The sequence below is a fragment of the Bombina bombina genome, chromosome 1 (genome assembly GCF_027579735.1).
Source record: "Bombina bombina isolate aBomBom1 chromosome 1, aBomBom1.pri, whole genome shotgun sequence".
NCBI lineage: Eukaryota > Metazoa > Chordata > Amphibia > Anura > Bombinatoridae > Bombina > Bombina bombina.
The window spans coordinates 200,459,369-200,482,930 of record NC_069499.1 but is presented as its reverse complement, the minus strand read 5'-3'; the positions used below and the strand labels follow the sequence as shown (position 1 = coordinate 200,482,930).

At 41.9% G+C, this 23,562-nt stretch overlaps 1 protein-coding gene across 1 annotated transcript in view; it reads left to right on the top strand.

Annotated features, from left to right (window-relative positions):
- EHD4 (EH domain containing 4) overlaps positions 1-22,935 on the top strand; it is a 139,625-nt gene extending 116,690 nt beyond the window's left edge. The window contains exons 5-6 of the mRNA XM_053697829.1: positions 19,260-19,424; positions 20,583-22,935. Of these exons, the coding sequence (XP_053553804.1) occupies positions 19,260-19,424; positions 20,583-21,119 (702 nt within the window). The 3' untranslated portion in view covers positions 21,120-22,935. The remainder of the gene's footprint in view (positions 1-19,259; positions 19,425-20,582) is intronic.
- Positions 22,936-23,562: the final 627 nt, after the last annotated feature.

Sequence of the window (23,562 nt, the reverse complement as noted above, 5' to 3'; positions counted from 1 at the left end):
ATCAATGAATGATCATTCATATAGACTAGTCTTGGCTGTCAGTGTCTATGCAGAAAAGGATAGTCTATCATTGTGTAACTACTACTATTACTACTAGTTTACAAATACAATTAGTAAATTTTGGTGGTTTAACTTACTGTCCTGATGTCTCGCCTTCCTCAGTGAAACCCACGTGTTTTCTTTTCATGTGTTCATTCATCACTGTGGTGCTTCCGTGCCACATAAGCTCTGCCTTGCAAATTCTGCAGGTGACCACCTTCTTTGCGGCATTAAGCGTAAAATGCTCCCATGCTTTAGAGGACTTGGGTCGCACACTTTTTTCCACTGTCACAGGCTCTGCAGCAGACTTTGCCATAATTTGTTTTTTTTGGGCAGCTGGAGGAAAAAAACAAGTAGTGAAGTTAACTATTGAGGTTTTTTTTTTAAAGGGAGTAGGACATCACACTACTAGTAATATAATTAACTTTACTTAAGTAAAAGTAACTGTTACTAGTTAAGTTGGTTAACAATACACAATTTATGAATAATATAGAGCATGCTTGCTGAGAGTGCCATAAAACATGTAGAGATCTGTCACTGTGCATATCCTAAAAGCTAATTAAGTTAAAAAAAATACTTTTATTTGCATGTTTACAAATTGTGGGAAGTAAAATTAAAAATTAAATTTTAAAAAATAAGCAGCCAATTTTTTTTTTATTAGGGTAGCCCTCTTATCAGTCAGTGACTGTTGAATGATGATTGAAGAGGAATGAGGATCATCATCATCAGGAAAAAAAAAAAGAGGGCAATGGCATAGGCATTGTGGGACAAGAAGATACAAGAACCTGATCGGTAGCAGTATAGCTGCTGGTTCATGGTTAATTATTTTTAGCTCAGCAGCTGTAGCTGGCTGCCAACTTGATGACTATGACATCCACAGATTCCACAATATGTATTGTTAAGTGTGCCCTAGTCTCACTGGGTAGTGGTACATTGGGAAGGGGTGCATGAGACAAGAGGAGACGTCACAGATGACAGATCACTCAGACACATCATCATGTGTCACTGTCATATCATCATGGTAGTACTAGTGGTGGTACACAAACATCACTCAGATTCATGTGACTCTCCTGTGCTGCCTGCCTGTCTGTCATCATACTGTGTCACTCACAAAACAATGCCTACTATCTGCTGCTTCATAGATATTTAATCGATCAAGCCAGGATGATGGAACCAGTTCAGTCAGTGCATGAGTGCAGTGTTATTATATGCTACCTCCTTTCACATATGCAAAACAACTTACTACTTGTTGAGTAGTACTACTACTAAGTTTTTAAACTACTACAACATCATCAGATATTCTCATCTCTCTGTGCCACACTTACCCCTGTGTGCTTCTCACACTATGCTCTACCAACCTCTATCCCAGTAGTAGATACATATCTTATACTCTCATCTCTATGTGCCCTGTTATATAGTGCCACCCTTACCCCCTGTGTGCTAATCCTAATACTGGGATAGAGGTTAGTAGAGCGTAGCAGGATTAGCACACAGGGGGTAAGGGTGGCACTATATAACAGGGCACAGAAAGATGAGAGTATAAATATATCTACTACTGGGATGGAGGTTGGTAGAGCATAGTGTGAGAAGCACACAAGGGATAACATAATTGTGAGAATGTGCACCAAGTAACAGATGGCACAGATAGATGAGATTATAAAGAGATCTACTACTGGGATAGAGGTTGGTAAGTGTGGCATTAAATAACAGATGGCACAGAGAGATCTACTACTGGGATAGAGGTTGGAGAGTCAGATTCACAGGGAGGGCAGGGTGTGAGCTGTGAGATCGCGGGCATGGAAGGGGAGGGGCTAAGGTGAGGGACCAGGTCCAGATCAAATAACTTGCAAGCAATAAGATGATAGATCTTTTTTAGAATAAAAAAACACTGCGTACAGAGACTGAGTCTTTCTCATCTAATAATATATGGCTCCTAGCATGCAAGTTACTAGCATGCAAGTTACTTAATCTGATTCCGGACCCTCACCTTACTAGCCCCTCCCCTTCCATGCACGCGATATCCTCACAGCTCACCCTGCAATGTGCTGCTATGATGGAGGGGTTAAGGTGAGGGTCTGACTCCGTCACTCCAGATCAAGTAACTTGCTAAGAATAAGATACATTTTGGCGGTCTCACTGTTTAAACACCCCTCTCCTGTGACTGCTATGCTATCCAATCAGAACAGTTACAGAAGCTACTAGCAGTCACAGGAGAGGGGTGTTTAAACAGTGAGACCGCCAAAATTTATCTTATTCTTAGCAAGTTACTTGATCCGGATTCCGGAGTCAGACCCTCACCTTAACCCCTCCCCTTCCATGACCCGGTTGCGCTCCATGCCCTGTGCTAGCCTATGTGTACTGTTCACGACGTTGTTCACTTCAATTATAGAACAGAACCGACTAGCTAGCATAGGACAGAGTAAGGAGTAAGGGAAAGTTGTTGAAGTACACAGTAACTTAAAAACAACACCAGAGTTGGACCCGACCCTCCCTCACCGACCTTAGCCACTCCCCTCCATGCCCGCGATCATCTCAGTCAGTCAAGTAGCAGCCAGGGCGATTAAATGTTGTTACTAGGTTAAGGGTTTATTATAAATTATATACTTATTATATTATGTACCCCCTCATGACCTCATCAGTGCACTGTGCAAAGGCTTTACACACTACCCACCTTGCAAGCAGTATCGTTGTCACACAGACTTCTCCCACACGTCTTCACCCGTCGTCCAAGTCTTCCTCTCTGATCTTCTCCCAGCAGACACGCCTTCTCTAGCCGTCTCTAGCACGCCTGGCTGCGGCAAGCAGTCCAACTAATCGATAGACCAACGAATCGATAATGGAAATCGTTGACAACGATTTCCATTATCGATTATTATCGACTTTATCGATTAGTTGTTGCAGCCCTACATTTTACCCTTTGGCTGCTAAGCCATTTCCCAGCTGGGTGCCGAGCTGGATTTGAACCTTTTTTTTTTTTTTTTATATATATTTTTTTCCAGATCCCCAAGTCTTATACAATTGGAAAGGTTAGGCGATTACCTTTCCAGCGGTGGGTCTTGGGGGTGTGTAGCTGCTTAGATGCCTGAGATACAGGCTTCTAAGCAACATGTCCCCATTTCCCTGTCCATTGTTAATTTTAAATAAAGTCGCGCAGTGACGTCATAATGCAAATTGTGAAGCCCAGGCGATGCCTCTCACTATTCAGGCAAGATTGCCAGGGTAGAAGTAGGTGGGAGCCCCCAGATTGCCCTCAAGGTGAGTGAGTGATAGCCCAGAGCCGTCGTTAGCACTCAAAGGGTAAAGGGACAGTCTAGTCAAAACTCTCTCTCCCCCTTGCAGCTCATCACAAAAACAGTCTCACTACTGCAAATTCGCATCTCATCTCATGTCACTCTCCCTCTTGCTCATACTAGCTGCGGGTGACATCTCCCCTAATCTTGGTCCCCCACAACTTCCTTGCCCTGCACACCCATGTGTGCCCTTCAATAGACTTTAAAAACAAAACTCTGGTAACCTTAATCTTATTCCTCTTGCATCTAAAGCCACCACCCCCTTCACTTGTGCACTATGGAACTCTCGCTCTGTTTGCAACAAACTCACTTCTATCCATGACCTCTTTATCTCCCACTCTCTTAATCTTCTGGCTCTCACAGAAACCTGGCTCTCTCCTTCAGAGACTGCTTCTTCTGCTGCACTGTCACATGGGGGTCTCCACTTCAGCCACACTCTGACAATAGACAAGGAGGTGGTGTTGGTATTTTACTTTCCTCTCGTTGCACCTTTCAACAAATACAGCCCTTCTCTTCCCTCACTTTTTTTCATTCGAAACACACATGATTTGCTTATTCTCTCCCCTCTCTATACGCGTTGCAGTCATATACCTCTCCCCTGGCTCCACAACGTTATCGATGCACTATCTCAAGCTTCACAAACTCACCTTTTCCTCTTTCTGACCACAACCTCCTCACTTGTAACATCACCTCCCTCCCTACAACTCTCCCTCCTTCTACCCCTCACACTAAACTTCACAGAGGAATCAAGTCACTAGATCAGCAACAGCTCGCTAGCTCTCTTGAACCTCTTCTCTCTTCCATCCCCTCCTTTTCCTGTCCTGATGAATCCATCTGCCACTATAACTTCAGATAACCTGGCCCCACCTACCATAACTCGGAAAACATACACTCATCCTCAGCCCTGGCATACTCCTCTGACACGGTACCTACGCAGATGTTCCCTTACTGCTGAGCAACACTGCAGGAAATCTCGGAGTTCGGCTGACTTTCTTCACTATAAGTTCATCTTGAACTCTTAGTATTCTGCCCTTAATCTATATAAGCAACACTACTTATCTACTCTTATCTCTACTCTTTCTTCAAACCCAAAACATCTGTTCTCCGCATTCAATACTCTTCCCCGCCCACCCCCACCTCCCACCACAACTTTTCTCTCAGCCAAAGATTTTGCCAGCTACTTCAACAACAAAAAAAAAACTCCATTAGAAATTAAATCAGCTCTCAAAATACTACCGGTCTCCCACCTTCTCAAAAGCTCACAATCGTCCAAAACCCACATAGCCATAAATTTTAGCTCTTTTGCCCCTGTTACAGAGGATGAAGTTTCTGCCCTTATACTATTCTCTCACCTCACTACCTGTCCCCTCGACCCCATCCCCTCACAACTACTCCCCTCCCTCTCTTCTACCCTTACCCCTATACTCACACACATCTTCAACCTCTCCCTCAGCACTGGTATAGTTCCCACATCTCTTAAACATGCTTTAGTCACTCCTATCCTCAAAAAACCTTCTCTCGATCCAACCTCCCCATCCAACTACCACCCTATTTCCCTACTACCTCTTGCCTCAAAGCTTATTGAAAAGCTAGTATATGCACTTCTATGCCATTTCCTTACATTAAACTCCCTCCTTGACCCACTGCAATCTGGATTTCGCCCCCTTCACTCAACAGAGACAGCAATTGTTAAGGTTACCAACGACCTACTTACAGCAAAATCAAAAGGCCACTTCTCTCTACTTATCCTCCTCGATCTGTCTGCAGCCTTTGATACTGTCGACCACCCTCTTTTGCTCCATACCCTCCAATCCTTCTGCATCTGTGACACAGCTCTCTCTTGGTTCTCTTCCTATCTGTCTAACCGTACCTTTAGTGTAGCCTTCTCTGGGGCATCCTCTGCCCCATTACCTCTTTCTGTTGGGGTACTGCAAGGCTCTGTCCTCGGTCCCATTCTCTTCTCAATCTACATGTCCTCACTAGGTTCCTTAATAAAGTCCCATGGGTTTCATTATCATTTGTATGCCGACGATACCCAAATCTACCTCTCTGCACCAGAACTATCTCCTTCCTTGCTAACCCATGTAACTGTCTCTCATATCTCATCTTGGATGTCCTCTCACTACCTCAAGCTAAATCTCTCCAAAACTGAGCTCCTTATTTTCCCCCCTTCTTCCAAAATCTCCACCCTCCATGTCTCTTTAACTGTTGATAACTCCATCATTACCCCAACCTCACATGCCCGATGTCTTGGGGTCACACTTGACTCAGATCTTTCTTTCACTCCTCACATTCAGTCCTTGGCTAAAGCCTGCCACTTCCACCTTAAAAACATCGCTAAAATTAGACATATTCTCACACAAGACACAACAAAAATTTTAATCCACTCTCTCATCCTTTCCCTCCTCGACTACTGCAACTCTATCCTCTCTGGTCTCCCTTGCTGCCGCCTAGCTCCTTTACAATCCATAATGAATGCCTCTGTCAGGCTCATCTTCCTTGCACGTCGCTCTTCATCTGCTGCACCTCTCTGCCAATCCCTTCACTGGCTTCCTCTTGCCTCCAGGATTAAACACAAAATTTTCACTCTGACACACAAAGCCCTCAATTGCATTGCTCCCCCTACATATCAGACCTTGTCTCCAGATACTCTCCCTCCCACCCCCTTCGCTTTGCTCATGATCTCCTACTCTCCTCCTCTCTTGTTACCTCCTTACATTCTCGTCTACAAGATTTCTCCAGACTGGCTCCCATCTTATGGAACTCTCTGCCTCACTCCACAAGAAGCTCCCCTAGTTTTAAAAGCTTCAAGTGCTCCCTGAAGACTTTACTATTCAGGGATGTTTACAACCTACACTATCCTTCCTATCTCAACTGCTATCCCCTAAAACCCCAGCATGTAAGCCTATGAGCCCAGCTGTTTGTAGTTCACCTTCATAAGAGCCGACTTCAACAGTGCAACTCTCGGCAGGACCCTCTCTCCCCATTTGATCCCTGTAATGATTTTTACATACCACCTATGTCCATAGCGCTGCGGAACCTGTTGGCGCTCTACAAATATCTGATAATAATAATGATTCAGATGGGGCATGTAAATTTAAACAATTTTCCAATTTACTTTTGTCATCAAATTTTCTTTGTTTTATTAGTATTCTTTGTTGAAAGCTAAAGCTAGTTAGGCTCATATGCTATTTCTAGGCCCTTGAAGGCAGCCTCTTATCTCAGGGCATTTTTACATTTTTTCACAGCTAGAGGGTGTTAGTTCATCTGTGTCACATAGATAACATTGTGCTGACGTACATGGAGTTACCTAGGAATCAGTACGGATTGGCTAAAAAGCAACTTTGTCAAAAGAACTGAAATAACAGGGAAGTCTGCAGAGGCTTAGATACAAGGTAATCACAGAAGTAAAAAGTGTATTTCAATAACTGTGCTGGTTATGCAAAACTGGGTAATGGGTAATAAAGGGTTTATCTATCTTTTTAAACAATAAACATTCTGGAGTAGACTGTCTGTTTAAAGATACAATAACAGTCAATGGTGGTATTATCTGTTGGAGATATGGTAAGTATGTATTTTTAGCAGATACTTATGTGAAATTAAACATATTAATCCTGTAATTATTTTTAAATTGGGATGGAGGTGATGCATTAAAAGTAACATATCTCTTTACTGCCCTTTTCTCCAACATAGGTGTGTCCGGTCCACGGCGTCATCCTTACTTGTGGGATATTCTCTTCCCCAACAGGAAATGGCAAAGAGCCCAGCAAAGCTGGTCACATGATCCCTCCTAGGCTCCGCCTTCCCCAGTCATTCTCTTTGCCGTTGTACAGGCAACATCTCCACGGAGATGGCTTAGAGTTTTTTGGTGTTTAACTGTAGTTTTTATTATTCAATCAAGAGTTTGTTATTTTAAAATAGTGCTGGTATGTACTATTTACTCTGAAACAGAAAAGAGATGAAGATTTCTGTTTGTAAGAGGAAAATGATTTTAGCAACCGTTACTAAAATCGATGGCTGTTTCCACACAGGACTGTTGAGAGGAATTAACTTCAGTTGGGGGAAACAGTGAGCAGACTTTTGCTGCTTGAGGTATGACACATTTCTAACAAGACGATGTAATGCTGGAAGCTGTCATTTTCCCTATGGGATCCGGTAAGCCATTTTTATTACATAAAGAAAAAAAGGGCTTCACAAGGGCTTTTAAGACTGTAGACATTTTCTGGGCTAAAACGATTGATATATAAGCATATTTTATACTTCATAGCTTTGAGGAATTATTTTATTCTTGGGAATTATGTAAAATAACCGGCAGGCACTGTATTGGACACCTTATTCTCTAGGGGCTTTCCCTAATCATAGGCAGAGCCTCATTTTCGCGCCTCTATTGCGCACTTGTTTTTGGGAAGCATGACATGCAGATGCATGTGTGAGGAGCTCTGATACATAGAAAAGACTTTCTGAAGGCGTCATTTGGTATCGTATTCCCCTTTGGGCTTGGTTGGGTCTCAGCAAAGCAGATACCAGGGACTGTAAAGGGGTTAAATATAACAACGGCTCCGGTTCCGTTATTTTAAGGGTTAAAGCTTTCAAATTTGGTGTGCAATACTTTTAAGGCTTTAAGACACTGTGGTGAAATTTTGGTGAATTTTGAACAATTCCTTCATACTTTTTCACATTTGCAGTAATAAAGTGTGTTCAGTTTAAAATTTAAAGTGACAGTAACGGTTTTATTTTAAAACGTTTTCTCCAACATAGGTGTGTCCGGTCCACGGCGTCATCCTTACTTGTGGGGATATTCTCTTCCCCAACAGGAAATGGCAAAGAGCCCAGCAAAGCTGGTCACATGATCCCTCCTAGGCTCCGCCTTCCCCAGTCATTCTCTTTGCCGTTGTACAGGCAACATCTCCACGGAGATGGCTTAGAGTTTTTTGGTGTTTAACTGTAGTTTTTATTATTCAATCAAGAGTTTGTTATTTTAAAATAGTGCTGGTATGTACTATTTACTCTGAAACAGAAAAGAGATGAAGATTTCTGTTTGTAAGAGGAAAATGATTTTAGCAACCGTTACTAAAATCGATGGCTGTTTCCACACAGGACTGTTGAGAGGAATTAACTTCAGTTGGGGGAAACAGTGAGCAGACTTTTGCTGCTTGAGGTATGACACATTTCTAACAAGACGATGTAATGCTGGAAGCTGTCATTTTCCCTATGGGATCCGGTAAGCCATTTTTATTACATAAAGAAAAAAAGGGCTTCACAAGGGCTTTTAAGACTGTAGACATTTTCTGGGCTAAAACGATTGATATATAAGCATATTTTATACTTCATAGCTTTGAGGAATTATTTTATTCTTGGGAATTATGTAAAATAACCGGCAGGCACTGTATTGGACACCTTATTCTCTAGGGGCTTTCCCTAATCATAGGCAGAGCCTCATTTTCGCGCCTCTATTGCGCACTTGTTTTTGGGAAGCATGACATGCAGATGCATGTGTGAGGAGCTCTGATACATAGAAAAGACTTTCTGAAGGCGTCATTTGGTATCGTATTCCCCTTTGGGCTTGGTTGGGTCTCAGCAAAGCAGATACCAGGGACTGTAAAGGGGTTAAATATAAAAACGGCTCCGGTTCCGTTATTTTAAGGGTTAAAGCTTTCAAATTTGGTGTGCAATACTTTTAAGGCTTTAAGACACTGTGGTGAATTTTGAACAATTCCTTCATACTTTTTCACATTTGCAGTAATAAAGTGTGTTCAGTTTAAAATTTAAAGTGACAGTAACGGTTTTATTTTAAAATGTTTTTTGTACTTTGTTATCAAGTTTATGCCTTTTTAACATGTCTGAACTACCAGATAGACTGTGTTCTGTATGTGGGGAAGCCAAGGTTCCTTCTCATTTAAATAGATGTGATTTATGTGACACAAAATTTAGAGAAAATGATGCCCAAGATGATTCCTCAAGTGAGGGGAGTAAGCATGGTACTGCATCATCCCCTCCTTCGTCTACACCAGTCTTGCCCACACAGGAGGCCCCTAGTACATCTAGTGCGCCAATACTCCTTACTATGCAACAATTAACGGCTGTAATGGATAATTCTATCAAAAACATTTTAGCCAAAATGCCCACTTATCAGCGAAAGCGCGACTGCTCTGTTTTAGAAAATACTGAAGAGCATGAGGACGCTGATGATATTGGTTCTGAAGTGCCCCTACACCAGTCTGAGGGGGCCAGGGAGGTTTTGTCTGAGGGAGAAATTTCAGATTCAGGGAAAATTTCTCAACAAGCTGAACCTGATGTGATTACATTTAAATTTAAATTGGAACATCTCCGCGCCCTGCTTAAGGAGGTGTTATCTACTCTGGATGATTGTGAGAATTTGGTCATTCCAGAGAAATTATGTAAAATGGACAAGTTCCTAGAGGTCCCGGGGCCACCCGAAGCTTTTCCTATACCCAAGCGGGTGGCGGACATTGTAAATAAAGAATGGGAAAGGCCCGGCATACCTTTCGTCCCTCCCCCTATATTTAAGAAATTGTTTCCTATGGTCGACCCCAGAAAGGACTTATGGCAGACAGTCCCCAAGGTCGAGGGGGCGGTTTCTACTCTAAACAAACGCACCACTATACCCATAGAAGATAGTTGTGCTTTCAAAGATCCTATGGATAAAAAATTAGAGGGTTTGCTTAAAAAGATGTTTGTTCAGCAAGGTTACCTTCTACAACCAATTTCATGCATTGTTCCTGTCACTACAGCAGCGTGTTTCTGGTTCGATGAACTAGAAAAGGCGCTCAATAAAGATTCTTCTTATGAGGAGATTTTGGACAGAATTCATGCTCTCAAATTGGCTAACTCTTTCACCCTAGACGCCACTTTGCAATTGGCTAGATTAGCGGCGAAAAATTCTGGGTTTGCTATTGTGGCGCGCAGAGCGCTTTGGCTAAAATCTTGGTCAGCGGATGCGTCTTCCAAGAACAAATTGCTTAACATTCCTTTCAAGGGGAAAACGCTGTTTGGCCCTGACTTGAAAGAGATTATTTCTGATATCACTGGGGGCAAGGGCCACGCCCTTCCTCAGGATAGGTCTTTCAAGGCCAAAAATAAACCTAATTTTCGTCCCTTTCGCAGAAACGGACCAGCCCCAAGTGCTACGTCCTCTAAGCAAGAGGGTAATACTTCTCAAGCCAAGCCAGCCTGGAGGCCAATGCAAGGCTGGAACAAAGGTAAGCAGGCCAAGAAACCTGCCACTGCTACCAAGACAGCATGAGATGTTGGCCCCCGATCCGGGACCGGATCTGGTGGGGGGCAGACTCTCTCTCTTCGCTCAGGCTTGGGCAAGAGATGTTCTGGATCCTTGGGCGCTAGAAATAGTCTCCCAAGGTTATCTTCTGGAATTCAAGGGGCTTCCCCCAAGGGGGAGGTTCCACAGGTCTCAATTGTCTTCAGACCACATAAAAAAACAGGCATTCTTACATTGTGTAGAAGACCTGTTAAAAATGGGAGTGATTCATCCTGTTCCATTAGGAGAACAAGGGATGGGGTTCTACTCCAATCTGTTCGTAGTTCCCAAAAAAGAGGGAACATTCAGACCAATCTTAGATCTCAAGATCCTAAACAAGTTTCTCTAGGTTCCATCGTTCAAAATGGAAACCATTCGAACAATTCTTCCTTCCATCCAGGAAGGTCAATTCATGACCACGGTGGATTTAAAGGATGCGTATCTACATATTCCTATCCACAAGGAACATCATCGGTTCCTAAGGTTCGCATTTCTGGACAAGCATTACCAGTTTGTGGCACTTCCGTTCGGATTAGCCACTGCTCCAAGAATTTTCACAAAGGTACTAGGGTCCCTTCTAGCGGTGCTAAGACCAAGGGGCATTGCAGTAGTACCTTACTTGGACGACATACTGATTCAAGCGTCGTCCCTTCCACAAGCAAAGGCTCACACGGACATTGTCCTGGCCTTTCTCAGATCTCACGGGTGGAAAGTGAACGTAGAAAAAAGTTCTCTATCTCCGTCAACAAGGGTTCCCTTCTTGGGAACAATAATAGACTCCTTAGAAATGAGGATTTTTCTGACAGAGGCCAGAAAATCAAAACTTCTAAACTCTTGTCAAATACTTCATTCTGTTCCTCTTCCTTCCATAGCGCAGTGCATGGAAGTAATAGGTTTGATGGTAGCGGCAATGGACATAGTTCCTTTTGCGCGAATTCATCTAAGACCATTACAACTGTGCATGCTCAGTCAGTGGAATGGGGACTATACAGACTTGTCTCCGACGATACAAGTAGATCAGAGGACCAGAGATTCACTCCGTTGGTGGCTATCCCTGGACAACCTGTCACAGGGGATGAGCTTCCGCAGACCAGAGTGGGTCATTGTCACGACCGACGCCAGTCTGGTGGGCTGGGGCGCGGTCTGGGGACCCCTGAAAGCTCAGGGTCTTTGGTCTCGGGAAGAATCTCTTCTCCCGATAAATATTCTGGAACTGAGAGCGATATTCAATGCTCTCAAGGCTTGGCCTCAGCTAGCAAAGGCCAAGTTCATACGGTTTCAATCAGACAACATGACGACTGTTGCGTACATCAACCATCAGGGGGGAACAAGGAGTTCCCTGGCGATGGAAGAAGTGACCAAAATCATTCAATGGGCGGAGACTCACTCCTGCCACTTGTCTGCAATCCACATCCCTGGAGTGGAAAATTGGGAAGCGGATTTTCTGAGTCGTCAGACATTTCATCCGGGGGAGTGGGAACTCCATCCGGAAATCTTTGCCCAAATTACTCAATTGTGGGGCATTCCAGACATGGATCTGATGGCCTCTCGTCAGAACTTCAAGGTTCCTTGCTACGGGTCCAGATCCAGGGATCCCAAGGCGACTCTAGTAGATGCACTAGTAGCACCTTGGACCTTCAAACTAGCTTATGTATTCCCGCCGTTTCCTCTCATCCCCAGGCTGGTAGCCAGGATCAATCAGGAGAGGGCATCGGTGATCTTGATAGCTCCTGCGTGGCCACGCAGGACTTGGTATGCAGACCTGGTGAATATGTCATCGGCTCCACCATGGAAGCTACCTTTGAGACGAGACCTTCTTGTTCAAGGTCCGTTCGAACATCCGAATCTGGTCTCACTCCAACTGACTGCTTGGAGATTGAACGCTTGATCTTATCAAAGCGAGGGTTCTCAGATTCTGTCATTGATACTCTTGTTCAGGCCAGAAAGCCTGTAACTAGAAAAATCTACCACAAAATATGGAAAAAATATATCTGTTGGTGTGAATCTAAAGGATTCCCTTGGGACAAGGTAAAAATTCCTAAGATTCTATCCTTTCTTCAAGAAGGTTTGGAGAAAGGATTATCTGCAAGTTCTTTGAAGGGACAGATTTCTGCCTTGTCTGTGTTACTTCACAAAAAGCTGGCAGCTGTGCCAGATGTTCAAGCCTTTGTTCAGGCTCTGGTTAGAATCAAGCCTGTTTACAAACCTTTGACTCCTCCTTGGAGTCTCAATTTAGTTCTTTCAGTTCTTCAGGGGGTTCCGTTTGAACCCTTACATTCCGTTTATATTAAGTTATTATCTTGGAAAGTTTTGTTTTTGGTTGCAATTTCTTCTGCTAGAAGAGTTTCAGAATTATCTGCTCTGCAGTGTTCTCCTCCTTATCTGGTGTTCCATGCAGATAAGGTGGTTTTGCGTACTAAACCTGGTTTTCTTCCGAAAGTTGTTTCTAACAAAAACATTAACCAGGAGATAGTCGTGCCTTCTTTGTGTCCGAATCCAGTTTCAAAGAAGGAACGTTTGTTGCACAATTTGGATGTAGTTCGTGCTCTAAAATTCTATTTAGATGCTACAAAGGATTTTAGACAAACATCTTCCTTGTTTGTTGTTTATTCTGGTAAAAGGAGAGGTCAAAAAGCAACTTCTACCTCTCTCTCTTTTTGGATTAAAAGCATCATCAGATTGGCTTACGAGACTGCCGGACGGCAGCCTCCTGAAAGAATCACAGCTCATTCCACTAGGGCTGTGGCTTCCACATGGGCCTTCAAGAACGAGGCTTCTGTTGATCAGATATGTAAGGCAGCGACTTGGTCTTCACTGCACACTTTTACTAAATTTTACAAATTTGATACTTTTGCTTCTTCTGAGGCTATTTTTGGGAGAAAGGTTTTGCAAGCCGTGGTGCCTTCCATCTAGGTGACCTGATTTGCTCCCTCCCTTCATCCGTGTCCTAAAGCTTTGGTATTGGGTCCCACAAGTAAGGATGACGCCGTGGACCGGACACACCTATGTTGGAGAAAACAGAATTTATGTTTACCTGATAAATTACTTTCTCCAACTGTGTGTCCGGTCCACGGCCCGCCCTGGTTTTTTAATCAGGTCTGATAATTTATTTTCTTTAACTACAGTCACCACGGTATCATATGATTTCTCCTATGCAAATATTCCTCCTTTACGTCGGTCGAATGACTGGGGAAGGCGGAGCCTAGGAGGGATCATGTGACCAGCTTTGTTGGGCTCTTTGCCATTTCCTGTTGGGGAAGAGAATATCCCCACAAGTAAGGATGACGCCGTGGACCGGACACACCGTTGGAGAAAGTAATTTATCAGGTAAACATAAATTCTGTTTTTTGTACTTTGTTATCAAGTTTATGCCTGTTTAACATGTCTGAACTACCAGATAGACTGTGTTCTGTATGTGGGGAAGCCAAGGTTCCTTCTCATTTAAATAGATGTGATTTATGTGACACAAAATTTAGAGAAAATGATGCCCAAGATGATTCCTCAAGTGAGGGGAGTAAGCATGGTACTGCATCATCCCCTCCTTCGTCTACACCAGTCTTGCCCACACAGGAGGCCCCTAGTACATCTAGTGCGCCAATACTCCTTACTATGCAACAATTAACGGCTGTAATGGATAATTCTATCAAAAACATTTTAGCCAAAATGCCCACTTATCAGCGAAAGCGCGACTGCTCTGTTTTAGAAAATACTGAAGAGCATGAGGACGCTGATGATATTGGTTCTGAAGTGCCCCTACACCAGTCTGAGGGGGCCAGGGAGGTTTTGTCTGAGGGAGAAATTTCAGATTCAGGGAAAATTTCTCAACAAGCTGAACCTGATGTGATTACATTTAAATTTAAATTGGAACATCTCCGCGCCCTGCTTAAGGAGGTGTTATCTACTCTGGATGATTGTGAGAATTTGGTCATTCCAGAGAAATTATGTAAAATGGACAAGTTCCTAGAGGTCCCGGGGCCCCCCGAAGCTTTTCCTATACCCAAGCGGGTGGCGGACATTGTAAATAAAGAATGGGAAAGGCCCGGCATACCTTTCGTCCCTCCCCCTATATTTAAGAAATTGTTTCCTATGGTCGACCCCAGAAAGGACTTATGGCAGACAGTCCCCAAGGTCGAGGGGGCGGTTTCTACTCTAAACAAACGCACCACTATACCCATAGAAGATAGTTGTGCTTTCAAAGATCCTATGGATAAAGAATTAGAGGGTTTGCTTAAAAAGATGTTTGTTCAGCAAGGTTACCTTCTACAACCAATTTCATGCATTGTTCCTGTCACTACAGCAGCGTGTTTCTGGTTCGATGAACTAGAAAAGGCGCTCAATAAAGATTCTTCTTATGAGGAGATTTTGGACAGAATTCATGCTCTCAAATTGGCTAACTCTTTCACCCTAGACGCCACTTTGCAATTGGCTAGATTAGCGGCGAAAAATTCTGGGTTTGCTATTGTGGCGCGCAGAGTGCTTTGGCTAAAATCTTGGTCAGCGGATGCGTCTTCCAAGAACAAATTGCTTAACATTCCTTTCAAGGGGAAAACGCTGTTTGGCCCTGACTTGAAAGAGATTATTTCTGATATCACTGGGGGCAAGGGCCACGCCCTTCCTCAGGATAGGTCTTTCAAGGCCAAAAATAAACCTAATTTTCGTCCCTTTCGCAGAAACGGACCAGCCCCAAGTGCTACGTCCTCTAAGCAAGAGGGTAATACTTCTCAAGCCAAGCCAGCCTGGAGGCCAATGCAAGGCTGGAACAAAGGTAAGCAGGCCAAGAAACCTGCCACTGCTACCAAGACAGCATGAGATGTTGGCCCCCGATCCGGGACCGGATCTGGTGGGGGGCAGACTCTCTCTCTTCGCTCAGGCTTGGGCAAGAGATGTTCTGGATCCTTGGGCGCTAGAAATAGTCTCCCAAGGTTATCTTCTGGAATTCAAGGGGCTTCCCCCAAGGGGGAGGTTCCACAGGTCTCAATTGTCTTCAGACCACATAAAAAAACAGGCATTCTTACATTGTGTAGAAGACCTGTTAAAAATGGGAGTGATTCATCCTGTTCCATTAGGAGAACAAGGGATGGGGTTCTACTCCAATCTGTTCGTAGTTCCCAAAAAAGAGGGAACATTCAGACCAATCTTAGATCTCAAGATCCTAAACAAGTTTCTCAAGGTTCCATCGTTCAAAATGGAAACCATTCGAACAATTCTTCCTTCCATCCAGGAAGGTCAATTCATGACCACGGTGGATTTTAAGGATGCGTATCTACATATTCCTATCCACAAGGAACATCATCGGTTCCTAAGGTTCGCATTTCTGGACAAGCATTACCAGTTTGTGGCACTTCCGTTCGGATTAGCCACTGCTCCAAGAATTTTCACAAAGGTACTAGGGTCCCTTCTAGCGGTGCTAAGACCAAGGGGCATTGCAGTAGTACCTTACTTGGACGACATACTGATTCAAGCGTCGTCCCTTCCACAAGCAAAGGCTCACACGGACATTGTCCTGGCCTTTCTCAGATCTCACGGGTGGAAAGTGAACGTAGAAAAAAGTTCTCTATCTCCGTCAACAAGGGTTCCCTTCTTGGGAACAATAATAGACTCCTTAGAAATGAGGATTTTTCTGACAGAGGCCAGAAAATCAAAACTTCTAAACTCTTGTCAAATACTTCATTCTGTTCCTCTTCCTTCCATAGCGCAGTGCATGGAAGTAATAGGTTTGATGGTAGCGGCAATGGACATAGTTCCTTTTGCGCGAATTCATCTAAGACCATTACAACTGTGCATGCTCAGTCAGTGGAATGGGGACTATACAGACTTGTCTCCGACGATACAAGTAGATCAGAGGACCAGAGATTCACTCCGTTGGTGGCTGTCCCTGGACAACCTGTCACAGGGGATGAGCTTCCGCAGACCAGAGTGGGTCATTGTCACGACCGACGCCAGTCTGGTGGGCTGGGGCGCGGTCTGGGGACCCCTGAAAGCTCAGGGTCTTTGGTCTCGGGAAGAATCTCTTCTCCCGATAAATATTCTGGAACTGAGAGCGATATTCAATGCTCTCAAGGCTTGGCCTCAGCTAGCAAAGGCCAAGTTCATACGGTTTCAATCAGACAACATGACGACTGTTGCGTACATCAACCATCAGGGGGGAACAAGGAGTTCCCTGGCGATGGAAGAAGTGACCAAAATCATTCAATGGGCGGAGACTCACTCCTGCCACTTGTCTGCAATCCACATCCCAGGAGTGGAAAATTGGGAAGCGGATTTTCTGAGTCGTCAGACATTTCATCCGGGGGAGTGGGAACTCCATCCGGAAATCTTTGCCCAAATTACTCAATTGTGGGGCATTCCAGACATGGATCTGATGGCCTCTCGTCAGAACTTCAAGGTTCCTTGCTACGGGTCCAGATCCAGGGATCCCAAGGCGACTCTAGTAGATGCACTAGTAGCACCTTGGACCTTCAAACTAGCTTATGTATTCCCGCCGTTTCCTCTCATCCCCAGGCTGGTAGCCAGGATCAATCAGGAGAGGGCATCGGTGATCTTGATAGCTCCTGCGTGGCCACGCAGGACTTGGTATGCAGACCTGGTGAATATGTCATCGGCTCCACCATGGAAGCTACCTTTGAGACGAGACCTTCTTGTTCAAGGTCCGTTCGAACATCCGAATCTGGTCTCACTCCAACTGACTGCTTGGAGATTGAACGCTTGATCTTATCAAAGCGAGGGTTCTCAGATTCTGTCATTGATACTCTTGTTCAGGCCAGAAAGCCTGTAACTAGAAAAATCTACCACAAAATATGGAAAAAATATATCTGTTGGTGTGAATCTAAAGGATTCCCTTGGGACAAGATAAAAATTCCTAAGATTCTATCCTTTCTTCAAGAAGGTTTGGAGAAAGGATTATCTGCAAGTTCTTTGAAGGGACAGATTTCTGCCTTGTCTGTGTTACTTCACAAAAAGCTGGCAGCTGTGCCAGATGTTCAAGCCTTTGTTCAGGCTCTGGTTAGAATCAAGCCTGTTTACAAACCTTTGACTCCTCCTTGGAGTCTCAATTTAGTTCTTTCAGTTCTTCAGGGGGTTCCGTTTGAACCCTTACATTCCGTTGATATTAAGTTATTATCTTGGAAAGTTTTGTTTTTGGTTGCAATTTCTTCTGCTAGAAGAGTTTCAGAATTATCTGCTCTGCAGTGTTCTCCTCCTTATCTGGTGTTCCATGCAGATAAGGTGGTTTTGCGTACTAAACCTGGTTTTCTTCCGAAAGTTGTTTCTAACAAAAACATTAACCAGGAGATAGTCGTGCCTTCTTTGTGTCCGAATCCAGTTTCAAAGAAGGAACGTTTGTTGCACAATTTGGATGTAGTGCGTGCTCTAAAATTCTATTTAGATGCTACAAAGGATTTTAGACAAACATCTTCCTTGTTTGTTGTTTATTCTGGTAAAAGGAGAGGTCAAAAAGCAACTTCTACCTCTCTCTCTTTTTGGCTTAAAAGCATCATCAGATTGGCTTACGAGACTGCCGGACGGCAGCCTCCTGAAAGAATCACAGCTCATTCCACTAGGGCTGTGGCTTCCACATGGGCCTTCAAGAACGAGGCTTCTGTTGATCAGATATGTAAGGCAGCGACTTGGTCTTCACTGCACACTTTTACTAAATTTTACAAATTTGATACTTTTGCTTCTTCTGAGGCTATTTTTGGGAGAAAGGTTTTGCAAGCCGTGGTGCCTTCCATCTAGGTGACCTGATTTGCTCCCTCCCTTCATCCGTGTCCTAAAGCTTTGGTATTGGTTCCCACAAGTAAGGATGACGCCGTGGACCGGACACACCTATGTTGGAGAAAACAGAATTTATGTTTACCTGATAAATTACTTTCTCCAACGGTGTGTCCGGTCCACGGCCCGCCCTGGTTTTTTAATCAGGTCTGATAATTTATTTTCTTTTACTACAGTCACCACGGTATCATATGATTTCTCCTATGCAAATATTCCTCCTTTACGTCGGTCGAATGACTGGGGAAGGCGGAGCCTAGGAGGGATCATGTGACCAGCTTTGCTGGGCTCTTTGCCATTTCCTGTTGGGGAAGAGAATATCCCACAAGTAAAGATGACGCCGTGGACCGGACACACCGTTGGAGAAAGTAATTTATCAGGTAAACATAAATTCTGTTTTGCATTAGGCTATTTATAGTGTTTATATCACAGTTCTGTTAAGTAATTATGGAATTGCTTTTTTTTTTCTCCAACAATTTTTTGATTTAATAGGCTTGAAAAAGGCTGTATACGGGCTGAATGCGTAGCATGTTTTTCTTTCTTTAATTGTTCTCCTATTTTGGAACCTGCCTTTGAAGCGTACCGACAACACGACGTGACCAGTTATCGGCCAGGAATACCGGGGGTATTGCCATAACCACTTCACTTTATTTTTACGTGCTTACTAGTGCAGGTTTCAATATGTGTGTTATTGTAAATAATACTTATAGTGTTGGTATCCGCTCTTATAAAAATAATTATTAAAAGTTTGTTTCAACTTTACCCTGAAGGAGGAGCTGTTAGTGCACTCATAACCTCTGCTTTTTTTCCGACTGCTAGTGACTCTATTCGTAATAAGTAATTATGTAATAACAGTGTTTAACTACTCTCACTGTTTATGGTTACAGGTACATGCTTATATCATCAGTCACCTGAAGAAAGAGATGCCGGCCGTCTTTGGAAAAGAAGCTAAAAAGAAGGAACTAATTAGCAAACTTCCTGAAATTTACAGCCAGCTTCAGCGAGAGCATAGCATTTCCCCTGGGGACTTCCCTGATGTTAAGAGAATGCAGGTAGGTAGGCTAGAATCAGAAACACATTTGCACCCACAGTACTGTTGCTTTATGACCAATACTCCATTTAAAAAAAATAAAATAAAAAATAACCTGTTTATAAATGTGAAGACTGTAGCTACATCTGGTGCGTATTTTTAAAATAGAACACATATGGCACAGTGCGATCTCAATATTAGAAGTTAAACACGTACGAACTGATATCGGCTATAAAAATAAAATAAATAATAATATAAAAGCTGTCAATAACAAAAAACACGTTTTACAAAATGTAAAGCCGAAAAAACACACTATTGGATATTTAATATGAATTTAAATACCTATTATATTAATTTACAGTATAATTATAGTATTTTACAGTATACATAAATATATACCCACAATTCCTGCAGCTTCTATAGGTTTGAGTATTGGGTTCTATAGAGGTTCAGTTTTTGGTTGATACATGGAAATTGTATTGGCATTAAATACTGTGTAAAGGTATCATTTACATTACACCTTCAATGCAGAGAAGCACACTTCCCATAGAGAATTGTAATTAAATGCCTCTTGGCACTGATCTCAGTCCTTTATAACATTTCACAGCCAATCTCGATCGCAATTCGGATCCCTTTTTAAAATATTGCTGCTATCACATTGCTTTTATCATCTGGGTCAGTGTAACATAGTAAAATATTTGATTTGGCCACTAGATGGTGCTCACATTCTATTTAATGGAATCATTCCATAGTTTTCATTGACATCATTCACATTTTCACCATATTACTTGTAAGTTAAACAATAGAAAAGTTTGTAGAGTAAAACTTTACTCAGTTATGAAAAACTGAATATGATATTAAATGATAATTATATTAATAATTGCCGGTATAAACACTATTATAATAGAGGCGCAGCAGATAGTGGCAGAGCTAAAGCACTATAGTAGTTAGTGCAAGAAGACTTCAATTGTTGCTTGTGAGAATTTTAAGTTATGTAATAGAAATGTGCTGCAAAAAAAGATTATCTTTGTTTTTAACAGTGTTAATATGTACAAGTATTTTGCACTTTTACATTGTGAACGTTTTTTAGTAAGCTTTTTATTGATAATGTTTTGGTGTTTCCTTGGATGTAAGGAATACGCATATCTCACTAAATTGTATATTCTATTACATCCCACAGCAACAACTGGAGGTTTATGACTTTTCTAAATTCCATACACTGAAGCCCAAGCTGATCGAGGCTGTAGACAACATGCTGGCTAATAAAATTGCCTCTTTAATGAGTATGATCCGTGAAGAGGAGAACACCATGCCTTCTCGGATGGTACATGGAGGAGCCTTTGAGGGTACATCTGAAGGTCCGTTTGGTCAGGGCTATGGAGAGGGAGCAGGAGAAGGGGCAGAAGACGAAGAGTGGATCGTTGCCAAAGACAAACCTGCTTATGATGAGCTGTTCTACACCCTTTCACCAGTCAATGGCAAGATCTCAGGTGTCAATGCCAAGAAAGAGATGGTGAGCTCCAAGCTGCCAAATAGTGTGCTTGGAAAGATCTGGAAGTTGGCAGATAATGATAAAGATGGCATGCTAGACGAAGAAGAGTTTGCTTTGGCAAAGCATCTTATTAAAATTAAACTTGAGGGTTTTGAGTTGCCAAATGAACTCCCCCCTCATCTCATACCACCATCCCAGAAAAAGCCTGTGCAGGACTCAGAATGAGGAGCAAAAAATCTGGTCTTTACATAGCTGCAATCCGGCAGAGTAATATGTTGTTGACTTGTCGTGACTCGCCTTGTGTTCATAGCCTACTCTCAATATCCACAAATATTGTCTTCACTAAATGCATGTGGGTTCTCTACATGATTATGTGTCTCCCCTTTCTTCTACATTTTGATCATAATATACAGGAACATCATGTACAGGAATGTTTATTGATTTTAGTAAGTTTAATACAGATGATGTAGCCGGCATGTTTCTCTGCATAAACTATTTGTCAGATAAACATTCAGTGCGTAGCTACAACTAGTATTTACAGCATATATACAATGCATATATAATTAGCTGTTCTTCACGCTGTGCAACTTTACAAGGTGAAGCATAATGAAAATTATCCATTCAAGCTATATGACATGTGGGTTTACACAATTAGCTATGCTTGAGGCTGTTTTTAAAATGTTAAATCCTATCTTGTTTTTTTGAACAAGCACTATAGTGAAAATAACTGTAATGACTCAACTAATAGAGCACCAACATATGTCTGTGTATATACAGCTGTGCTTGAAAATTGTTTATTTTTAATACACAGCTTTGTAAGGTTTCATTTATAGTTAATATTTAAATATTTCTTCCAAATCTGTATAATAATCTGTGTGCCTTCATTTATATGGAATTTCCATTATTTATGGAAATACAGATTTCTTTGTTTTCTTCATTTCAGAATGTGTATATAAAATATTAATACACACACTTCTAATATCTAAGGTATATTCCATCCGCTCTATCTATCTATTATTACATGGCTGGTAATTTCCTATTGTCCATGACTAGGCGTTATTAATTGAGCGGTAAACCTATAGTATTTTAATATAAATATTCTTTTTATGCTCCCCAGTGATCCTGGGTATATTGCAGTAACATAATGTTTTACATATTTAGAAAGTCTATGGTATTATGAGACATGCCACTCACTGTATGTTGAGATGCCTAATAGACTATGTTCAACCTTTAGTGTCTTTTGGGGGTAATTGTATCTTCAGCTATGTATTCTGCACGCCACAGTAGCTTCTATGCAACTTTATGAGTTTCATTTTCATTATACAAATACAGAGGACATTTATTTTTAACATGAATAGGATAATTGTGTTATAGTTGTGTTTATTAAAGCAATCATTATAGTCTTTATTTCTTTTTTTATTACCACACTTTAAAGGGACAGTTAAAGGGACACTCAGGTTAAATTACATTTTCATGATTCAGATACAGCATGTAATTTTAAACTTTCCAATTTACTTCCATTAAAAAAAATGTGCACAGTCTTTTATATTTACACTTTTTAAATCACCAGCTCCTACTGAGCATGTGCAAGAATTCACAGACTATACGTATATGCATTTGTGATTGGCTGATTGCTATCACGTGGTACAGGGGGAGTGGAAATAGACATAACTTTGAAATTTGTTAAACAAAAATCTACTACTTATTTGAAATTCAGACTAAGTGCTATTGCATTGTCTTGTTATCTTGCATTTGTTGATTATGCAAATCTACTGTGTTTACTGGTCCTTTAACTAAAAAAAATTACCCCCTTTAATTTCTTCCCAGTGATCCACTTTACCTGCTGGAGTGTATTGAATTGTTTACAAGTATTTCCATTACCCTTATATTAACGTTTGAAATTGTTTATTTAGCCTGTGTTATTCCCACTCATCCTGAAAAGATTTTGGACTCAAGGCCAAGCTGTGTTAACACAGCCAGTAGAAGAAATTACACTCCCAGTGGGGTTTAAAAGAAATACGGTAATAAAATGTTAATTTTCTATTGTTCTCTCCAAGTATTGGTGATTGGTTTATGGAAAGATATAAGATAAAGAAGCAGGAATATGTACACAATTTTATAAAGATCTGATTATACCTATAAGCTTAACCCATTTTATTAGGTTGTGGCTTCAAAACACAAAATCAGCTCATTCATATACACAAATAAACCTTAAAAAAGCAAATCTAATACATTTCATACTCTGCAGCTGGAATAAAAAGTAATTGGAAACACATTAAGGGAAAAACAAGTTTATAGTATACTGTCCCTTTGATATTAATTGTACTGTCATTAGTGTAGCCATTTAGTAGCGTTGCCTTTGAAATGTGAAATGATTTATAGATAGATATTGGTATTGCCCTTAGATGTAACTATATTTGTTGAAAGACAAATGTGACAGCTAAAGACCATATTGCTTTAAAGCTTTATATCATATTGTGCCCAGCTTTTTTCACTGGGCATCGAACAGATTTGTAGAAATATTATTTACTGAATCTAGAATATATAAATGTTTGTATAAACAAACATCCAATGAGCAAGCCTTTAGCAAGAGAAACACCAATAAACTACACATACAGGCTGACCAAGACGTAAATGTGAGGAGGAAAGGAATAAACAATTTCCTTCT